Source organism: Hipposideros armiger, unplaced genomic scaffold, assembly GCF_001890085.2.
Source record: "Hipposideros armiger isolate ML-2016 unplaced genomic scaffold, ASM189008v1 scaffold_383, whole genome shotgun sequence".
NCBI classification, from domain to species: Eukaryota; Metazoa; Chordata; class Mammalia; order Chiroptera; family Hipposideridae; genus Hipposideros; species Hipposideros armiger.
In genome coordinates, this window is record NW_017731733.1 from 158,451 (window position 1) to 168,605 (window position 10,155).

A 10,155-nucleotide genomic window follows, 5' to 3' on the forward strand; every position below is an offset into this window, starting at 1 on the left:
GAGGAATTATGAAGCTCACTGAAAGATGGCAAAAGGTTATCGAACAAAACGGGCAATATATCATTGATTGATTTTTGTTGTTTATATAAATAAATGATCTTTGAAAAACATAGACAAGATGCGTCATGACTTTTCTGACAACCCAGTATATGTAATACACTGTTAAGTGTTGACAGTACAGTAATGAAAAATTACAGTCCCTGCCCTTACTCATGGGGTTTCTGTTCTGACTGGGGAGGAAAACTAACAAATAGACAAGTTATTTAGTTTATTAGAAGGCAGTCATCCTGTGAAGCACTAAGGAATGGGAGGAAGAATAGGAGTGCTGGATTGGAATAGTTGCAGTTTTACCTAGGGTGCTCAGCCAGGGCATCAATGGAAAGGTGACATATAAGCAAAGGTAAGAAAATTGGGGAGGAGCAAGCATGGCAGAATATTAGAAGAGGTTTCCCAGCTTGTGTCCAGGTCCTGTGGGGGTGTGTGCCATGTGTACACAGAACAGCTTAGGCCAGTGTTGTTACAGCAAAGTGAGCAGGTGTTCAAGGTGAGGTCAGAAAGGCCAGGGGCCTGCTTCATGTGGGGCCTCGAAAGCCAGCGTCAGGGCTTCAGGGGTTGGGCTTTGACTCCAGTGATGATAAAGGGCATTTGAAGGGCTTTGAGCTAAGAAGTGATAAGTTTTTAAAGTACTGCTCTGGCTGCTGTATGGAATAGATTATAGGGTGGCGGGGAGAAGCAGGTGGACTATGTCAGAGACTGTTGCAATTATCCAGGCAGAAGATCATGAGGCTTGGACCAGAAGACAGCAGTGCAAGTAGTGAGAAGTACTAAATTCTGAGCATATTTTAAAGGTGAAGACAGTGGGATTTGCTGATGTACTGTGATAAAGGATAAAGGAAGAGAGGAACGTGATAAAGGATAACCTAAGGGCCTGAGCAACCGGGATGGAAATAACTGCTGCAATAGGTTTCAGAGGGAAGCTAGTGGTTCAGTTGGGGACATGTCAAATTCCATAGTAGAAATATTGAGAAGGCAATTGAATGTGTAAGTATGGAATTCACAAAGAAGTCTGGCCTAAAAATGTAAATTTGGTATCTGAAGTGGTGAAACTGAATGAGCACGTTTGGGAAAGTCTTGGTGCAAATGGACTATAAAAGCCCCAAAATAATGAAATGTATCTAGCCTGGAACATGTCATTAGGAAAGACTCCTGGTCATACAGAACATCATTTTATTTATGGCAGATTCTTGAAAGGTAGCATAGAGACGTAAAATTCCTTACAATGATGATTTGGCCTTGTGGTACGCATAGCCTGATCCCCTTTTCTTCAGGCAGTGAAGCTGCTGAAGCCGGGGGGTGTGCTGGTTTATAGCACGTGCACCATCACACTGGCAGAAAATGAAGAGCAGGTGGCCTGGGCCCTCACAGCGTTCCCTTGCCTTCAGCTTCAGCCCCAGGTAAGGACCATTTCCGTTTCCTCAGTGTAACCTGAGTAAGTCACAAACATAAGCGTGGTGATCAATGCAGGCTGTCCTATGAAGACATGTGTCAGGTAAAACGTCTGAAGCAAATACTGCCATAAACAGGGCTTCTCACTGAACCCACTGTAGACTGCCCGTAGAGAATGTCACACCCTGACAGTCTCGCCCTGTGTTCACTCCTTGCCATTGTGCTAATGTGCTCCAGTGCTCAGGTGTGTTTTTGTCAGAGGTTTCTTTCTCTTGTGGCTCTTGTTTTCGTTTCTAAGCAGTCTCTCTACCCCTCCCAGTCTTAGACTGTCTGGATAAGGAAAATGTGGAGCATTTTTTCCCATGTGACATCAAAGCCCAAACAGGCTTTAAAATAACTGGGATAGCAAAAGTCTAGCCAAGGGAGTAGGGAATTGTTTCAGGATTATTGCTCCTTTATGGTTTCTTATATAAATTACGTAACATTCAGAAAACTTTCTTGCACTTCATTATATGTGTTTCCCCGAAAATAAGACCGGGTCTTGTATTTATTTTTGCTCCAACAGTCTACATTCATTTATTCATGCACAAAAATCTGCATTTATTCAAACAGTCATGTCTGGCTGACGATCTTAACTGGGTCTTATGTTTGGGGTAGGGCTTATATTACGAACATCTGAAAAATCATGCTAGGGCTTATTTTCCAGTTAGGTCTTATTTTTGGGGAAACACAGTAGCACTGTCTTTCTGTTACGGTTTTTACTGAAAACATGTTCATAATAGATATTTTTAGCATATGATGTTTGAGATTAAGCTTAAATCTAATAATGCTCACATGCACTAATATACATTGAACATGTAACTTTAATACCTTCTAGTATAGAATTATAGTAGGTAAAGGAATATAGAAATGAAAAGCAATCAGGAGATGGTTTCTAGATGTAGGAATTAATATAATTACATTGTCAATGAAAGGAAGACTTGTGAATTCACTTGGAATTTTGTTTGTATATATACACATACAATCATTATACATCTAATGGAGATAGAATTTCTTCCCCCATGGGTTAATTAACAGGTTTTCAGACATAGACCTAAGAAAATATAACACATATACATTTGTGAATTGGGAACTTAAACCAGGGTTGTGAATCTTCTTTTTTTTTTTTTTTTAAGATTTTTATTGGGGAATTGGGATGGGAACAGTGCTGGGGAATTGGGGGAAGGGGAACAGACAAGTTGCTGTCATTTTTGGTCTTCAGTCTAGTTGTGGAGGACGTTGCTTCACTGGCCCAAGTTGGCACCATCATTGCGCTCTTCCCGGGCGAGGCAGATCAGTCGCCGGCTTCTGGACGGCCACTCACGCTGGCTGCTGGCCACACACGGTAACCCATGGCAACCCACTGCCACAGGGGCTGCAGCCTACGCCGTCGCCGGCGACTCACAGCAGCCCAGCTCCAGGTTGAGCTGTTGTTCAGCATCTTAGCTGTGGAGGGCAGTGTCACGGGCCCTCATATGTGGGATCCGAACCGGGGCCCTCTGGCGTCCCAAGCCAGTTCTTAACCATCGCGTCACTCGGCTGGCCCGGGTTGTGAATCTTTTGTAGTAGTGGTCTGAAAGTATCACTCAATTCCCTACGATTCTAAATTCCTTAGTATTCCTCTAAACTAATTGATGCAGCCTAAATTGATTTCTTTTTCTAATATTCTAGTGCATGTAAAAGCAGTAACAAAAACCTTCTTATTATCCAATTGGTATGAGTCAGAGGCATCTTTAGAGGGCAAAGGAATTCCTGTCAGTTTGAGGGAGTCTGATAAGTAAAGCTGAATTTTTATCTATTGCTGTTACTGATAAATGTTCTGTTTATTGAGGACCACCTGCCTCTATATGCCACTCATGATACCACCTTTATTTAAGCCTCACAACTGAGTATTTTATCTATTTTATAGATGAGGAAACAAGAGTTAGGTGAAGTTACTTGCTTAAGGTCACACAGCTAAAATATGGCAGAACTGCGATTTGAATCGTGTATTTTCAACTATGAAGCTTAGGCATTTTGCAGCGTCAAAGTATTTGATAAGCATATGAGCTATTATAGGTACTCACTCTTCAGCTGACCGTATCATTACTGCTTTCCCACGTTACTACCTGGAAAAACAGTATGTACAGTCTATAAAAATAAAAGGTATTTACTCATTTCTTCTATTTTTGGAACTTGTAATATACAACCCAGTTTATCTTTTAACTTAAATTGTGCACAGGCACACTTACTGATTGTAGGATGTTCATCCATGTTTATTCCTTTCCTCCAAAACAGGAACCACAGATTGGAGGAGAAGGAATGATGGGAGCTAGCCTGTCATTTGAACAGTTGAAACTGCTGCAGCGATTTGATCCATCTGTTGTGGCATTGCCGGACACGGACTTTGATTCTCTTAGAGATGCCAGAGTGGAAGACATGATTAGGCTGGCAAATCAGGATTGTATAGGTTTTTTTATCGCAAAATTCTTAAAATGCAAAAGCACACAGGAGACGGATCCTTAGAAATGAAAATTCCAAACATTTTGTGTGTGTGTGCATGCACCCTTTAATTTAAAAACCAAACTGCTGTCAGGCCAAGTGATTGATGGCGTGGTTGCTAAGGAAACAGAAAAGGTTGCCAGTGGTTTAACCAGGGGTCAAGAGTCACAGAGGAAGTAATCGGGGTGGTATGAGATTATAAATTTAAAATAATTTTTTCTTTATGGATTTAGCAGAATATAAAGAAAAGTAGATTTCTATAGATATCTGGAACATATTTTCATTTGGGGTCTTGTGTTTTAATTTGTAAAGAATGCAAGTCACTTTTAATGTTAATTGGTGAATCTAACGAAAGGAATAAAATTAACAATATTTAATTTGGTTATAAAAATTACTTGTTTTCCATTTCTGAGTGCCTAAGGAGTAGTTCCTTAAGAACTCTGGCCATGGGAAGTATGACATTTACCATGTGCCAGTCACCAAGCTGAGTATTTTACCTCTTTTTCTGCTTACTATTTGGTAAGTAAACGCTCTTTCAAATGAAGTCTGCACCTCTGCCTTTACTGTTTTCTTCATGGTTTTGAACTAAAAAGTAAAATGAATATTTTCTTCACTTGGTACATTAAAAAAATGAGAATATTCCACAATTTGGATACCTTTTATCATCTATTGGAACACATACCATACAAGTGGTTAGAGACGTGATTGGTGAGACAGAGGTAAACAGCTTCTAACTGGGAACTGTTCCATACTTACAGGTATGCCTTGCTCTCCTGCTGAACAGAATGGCCCAGAATACCAACATTGGACAAGGCTACTGTGACTATGATAGATCAAGACACAAAAAGACCACCTCATAATCCAATCTGAATTTAGATGAAAACAAGAACATCATCCAAATCACAAAAGTGACCAAACATCCCCCTGTAGTGGCCAATGTAAGTGACTAAATTTTCTTTTTAAATCAATTATCACCTTAACACTTGCTTCATCCTTCCTGTTTTTTAGATAAGATTTGTTTAAATACCCAACACCCAGCCCTAGTTTAAAGGCCGTCTCATGTAGAGTTTTGTACATCTGTTCTTGTTAACTTTCATTTAAATCACCCCAAAATTCCTGAGCCTTGGGCATGTAAAGTGGACAGTTGGAAATAGTTGCCTAATAATTTCTCTCCCTTGGCCCCATAGGTTTTCATTAGGAATGTCTTGTAACTATTTATTGTCTCTATCAAGATTGCAAGGCCTTCTGGATCAGGTAAGACCTTTAGATTGGCCTCATCGTGGAAGAGGCCTGTCTTGAGCACCCTTGCCTGAGATTAGGTTTGACATTTTTCTGTATAACCCTAGGACTCACATCTGCTACTATGGCACACTTTGAACACACTCACCCCAATTTCCTAGGCATGCCCCTCGCTCTCCTGGAGGCAGGGACTCTGACTTTTCTGTCACTGGTTCAGAGCAGATCGCCACTAAAATGCTTATTGAATGAGGGAGAAAATATTTCAAGCTCTGTAAGATTCAAATAGGTGACTGACTTTTTTACATCCCTCCTTCTGCCTTATATCCAGTAGATGTCACTTGACTAAAGAGAAATACTGTTTACCTGTGGCACTTCTGTTTCTAGGGCTCAGCATACTTTAAATATATATATTTTTTTAAATCTACAAAATCCATTTCCTCTCATGCTCTCAACAAAGCCTTATGTGCTAAGCTGGGATGAAAATGGTAGAGAATTAGCCTAACAGCAAACATGTAAATTTTTTATGAATAGTGACATATCAAAATATAAGCAATACAGGCTAAATAGAAGAAAAATATTTGCATATTAAAAACAGCAAGGACAAATAATATTTTAAATTTTTTTCCTTTAACATACACATTTTTAGTGGCTTCTTTCCTTTGAAAAAATAAAGCAAATTGAAAAATAAAACACATTCAATCTTAAAGACACTTAAGAAAATACCATAAAAAGGAAAAAAGATCAGGAAAATGTGGAAGAAAATTAATATATTATCTTTTAACATATTTAGTGTTGACAGATATTTATGTGGAACAGAAAAAGCATTTTAATTCAACAGTGAGTACATTTTACTTCAAAACCCTGTATCACATTTTAGTTTAAATAGCAAAGTGAAATACAAATAGTTAAAAATATAATTTAGCAGAAATGAACCAAATGACCCAAAACCTTCTAGTTCCCTTTTTTCTCTAACAGTGTGACTCCTGAAAAGTGTCCAAGACTAGCAGCATTACATCACTGAGCAAAGGGACAAGGGTGAAGAATTAAATTGGGCATCAAGATGGATCTTCATTTCTAAAAATGAAAGAAGAATAAAATTCATAATCTGGATCAGTTGCTGCACATGTAGAATTCAGGTGGAAAAAAATTATTCTGTGCTAATATCTTAAAAGATCCTTTACCTACTGTAAGCTACTATTTTATCAGACATAATGGGACAATCACTAAAGTAACATCAGTGATTGGCATTGTCCCCGAGAAAGATGCTCCACAAATGAGAAGTGTTGTTGAATATTTAACATATTCTTAACTATCAGAATTATTCCTAAGATTGCAATTGATACTACTAGTAATAAACAGTGCAGAAGCCAGCTCTTTGTTTTATATGAATGACTTGAAACCAGGCTTGTTGAACAGTTCCGTGTAGCTGACAGCAAATATTTAACAGGAATGCATAGCAGACCATGTTAAAATGTGGCATTGTCCCCAAATACAATATGACTAAGACACCCTACATTTAGCAGCACCTTTTTGTAACAGTAACTTAAATGAGCAGTGGAGAAAAAGCATAGGAAAAACTGAAATGGTTTTGACAAAAAAACAGTAGAGCTATTAAGAACATTTCCAGCACTTTCTAGGTTAACTACAAAAATCATGATTCTGCAACTGAGTCAGTTAAGATCAAGCCTTCACTGTATGAAAAGACTAATTTTACATTCCACAAGTCAGTACATACCCCATTGTCCCTGGGATTATTTCTCATTGACAGATTTAGTACACACCGTTTATAGATATGCCCGCTGTACAGTTTTCATGTATAGGTGGTCTTATGTCAAATCCTGCAATACAGTTTTTTGAGGAATACTATACTCTGATTTGGACTGATATGTTTCACAGCAAAGTGAAACACGAAGAATCCAGGTACAGAATTTAAAAAATGGAATCCATTAGCACAACTTTTTGAAGGGGATTAATGGTAGCAGCAGGTGAGATAAATACCAGTTATGCTTCAAGAATTTAAGTATTCTGAAGTCGCTATTGGGATGAAATTAGATATAGTAAAGGATGAGGCTGGTTGTCAGCGACATCTTACTGTGATGGAACGTTTATCAGAAATATTTTATAAAAGCAGCCTTAACTGGAATATGGATTTCCAATGATGTGACTGTTTTGCATCAATTTATATATTATGACTATAGTTTTTATATTCAATAACTAAACTCATGTCAATATTATGGAGCTGATTAACAAATGCATTGATTCTGAGGGAAACATTTCATATTAGCTGATAACAACACTCTACACGTAACTAATTTTTAAAACTCTGAGCTGAGCTTTCTTGGGAGTAGGGAAATAAGGAGTTAAAAGTGAAACAGTTTTACTTATAAAGGTCCAAGGACATTTGGCAAGAACCTGGAATAATCAAAGGAGCTAAACAAAAGGTAGATTAACGTATTTAACAAAATAACAGTAATTACATAATGTACAAATCTGAAATCAGGCAATTATAGATAGGCATTTTCCAGGGACAAACTTCAAATGCTAGGTAATTGCACACCTAATACTGTCTTACCTGCCCAGCCGTAATTGGACCAAGTGGACACTTGAGAGACACGGAAAGGTTTTAGCCTTAGTGTGACAACCACATTGTGAGCTGCTTACAGCAATGGGGACATGTGTCTTCAGGCCTCCCCTTCAGAGTAGATGTCAGATGTAGGAAAATATTCTTAACGTTCTGTTCACTGCAGGTCACCCCATTTGCCCTGATTACTTCTGAAGAACAGAAACTTTGGTTATAAGAAGCACTTCTAGGTTTTGACAGACAGGGAAACTGTTCAAGTTGGGGGTGGGGTGGGGAGGGGATGGAATGATAGGTAAAACTGGGAGATCACTGGGACAATAGGCAGGGTAAGAAAAGGAAGTGGGAGAAGTTAGAAAAATTTATTTTCCCACGAAATAATTCTACAAGCTGTGTAAACGTTTCTTACTAGAACAAATACTCGAACACACGGAGATTGTACATTTCCAGTGAAACACTCACAGTTAAAAGTTGCCTGTATTTTTTTTTACTCTCTAGGAGCAAAAACAAGGAGCCAGCAGATGAACGTTTTCCCAGTCACCTTTGGCAGCACGCTCCCTGACTGCTCAACGGATCATTAAAGCAACACGCAGCACAATTCAGTACAAAGCCAGGTGGGTCGAATTCCGGATATCAGTCTCTAGTTTCTTCGTTCGTCGTCAGCATTCAGATGCATCTCAGACAGTCACTCACACACAGACGCACACGTGCATATAGAGCTCCGGCCCCTGGGCTCCAGTGCAGTGACAGACACTAGCTACTAAGAAAGTGTTTGTCACAATCAATGTGAACTGCATGGATTAGAACAACCTTTGGAGTTTGCTTATATTTACCATAATTTATGGTCAAAATTATAAACTTACAAGGATGGTAAAACATTCGGAAATCAAACCTTTTCAAGTCAAGCAATCACATGTATTTACAGTATATACAGACTTTCTACTAGAACGGGATGGGTGCCTAGATGATGTTTTTACAAATTTCCTGAATGTGGGCGTTTCTAGTCCCTGTAATTCATAAAGCAAATTTGCTGAATTGGCATTAAGACTCTAAAATAGTGTGATCAAACTCATATATATATATATATATATATATATATATATTATATATAATTATCATAAGAAGGTGTTTGCAGAAATAACATTTACAAACTGTCTATACAGTACACAGTACTAGTACATATAAAATAGATTCTAACTTTATGATCCCCTTTGTGTAAGGCAAGACTGAATCTGTCCCCAAATTTAGTCAGCCAGAGGTACAAGCAAGAAACAGTGGTCCATGGATGAATGGATATGCAAATCAGGTGCCTACATATCAAAACTCGGGAGAATCAAGTCAAGAACTTCCACTTTTTACCTGGGCCAGTTCTGGCTTACTGGATACATCAACTACATTTCATTTCTTAAAATACTAATGGCAGCAGATTTTGTTCAGAGTGGCAGCTACCCCAAACAGGTTTTGAAAAGTCCAGTACACAACCGGAGGACTGCAGCCGTACCAGGCGAATTTATATAGCACTTACAAAAGAAAAAAAAAAAGTATATTAATACTCTATTTCATGCTATTGCTAGGGAAGCAACAGCAATACAAAATATACAAGACAGATCACATATGATTGCAATGTAGACCCCAAAGATTTAGTTTGAGGGTGCTGTTATACAAGACTTTTTAAAAAAACACACAAAAGGGCGAAAGTCATTGGCGGCTGTAAACATCCCTGTTCCACTCCCCGGCCTCAGTCCGTTTCTTGGATGTTCCTTCTCCATCCCTGTCACAGTAGCGATCCTTGGATTTATGGCGGCTGCGCTGCTTGTTGCATTCGTTGTGGTCCTGCTCTCGGTCCAGGTCCCTGGCACGGTGCCGGGACTCCCGGTGTCTGTGCTCGCCGCCGCCATGGGGCTCGTCTCTGTGGTTGTGGTCACGGTGTGCGGCACAGTGGTCCGCGTGTTCGTAGTCTTCCTTGGGCTCTACGTAGGCAGAGTCTCGGCTCTCCTGGGTCTCCGAGTCAAACGTCTCCTGCCGGGGGAGGCCCCGACCTGTCCCTCGGCGATGGTTGTGGTGCTGAGCGGAGGACGAGGAGCGGTGCTGGGACTTCTTGACTGGCTCCGGGCAGGGCTGTTCTTCCGCGTGGGGAGCAGAGCGGGCGGGGCGGTCAGTCCTCTGACCACCTTGAGAACCCTGGTGGCGAAGGGAGAAAGCACAGGCATCAGGCAGCCGAGGGCAGAGCATAAGCCAGGCCGCGCGAGTCTACCCCCTCATAAGCACCCCAGATGCTGATGTGAAATCTCACCTGGCTAAATTACTGAATTCTTTTAATGATGTCCAGTGGCATTGATAAGGTTTGTAGTGTGATATATATATGTATGTGT

The 10,155-nt window shown here is 39.8% G+C and overlaps 2 protein-coding genes across 10 annotated transcripts in view; one reads left to right on the forward strand and one right to left on the reverse strand.

The window, feature by feature from the left end:
* The window catches only part of NSUN6 (NOP2/Sun RNA methyltransferase 6), a 54,360-nt gene extending 44,907 nt beyond the window's left edge, over positions 1 to 9,453 (forward strand). For 2 of the 4 annotated variants that reach the window (XM_019662926.1, XM_019662931.1), the window contains exons 10-13: positions 1,329 to 1,454; positions 3,763 to 4,904; positions 5,154 to 5,220; positions 6,181 to 9,453. In XM_019662926.1, coding sequence (XP_019518471.1) covers positions 1,329 to 1,454; positions 3,763 to 3,990 — 354 coding nt within the window. In that variant the 3' untranslated portion in view covers positions 3,991 to 4,904; positions 5,154 to 5,220; positions 6,181 to 9,453. The remainder of the gene's footprint in view (positions 1 to 1,328; positions 1,455 to 3,762; positions 4,905 to 5,153; positions 5,221 to 6,180) is intronic. The other 2 variants (XM_019662928.1, XM_019662927.1) reach the window with 2 other exon arrangements.
* CACNB2 (calcium voltage-gated channel auxiliary subunit beta 2) overlaps positions 5,956 to 10,155 on the reverse strand; it is a 44,811-nt gene continuing 40,611 nt past the window's right edge. For 4 of the 6 annotated variants that reach the window (XM_019662923.1, XM_019662922.1, XM_019662924.1 and 1 more), the window contains exon 10: positions 5,956 to 9,964. In XM_019662923.1, coding sequence (XP_019518468.1) covers positions 9,482 to 9,964 — 483 coding nt within the window. In that variant the 3' untranslated portion in view covers positions 5,956 to 9,481. The remainder of the gene's footprint in view (positions 9,965 to 10,155) is intronic. The other 2 variants (XR_002126289.1, XR_002126290.1) reach the window with 2 other exon arrangements.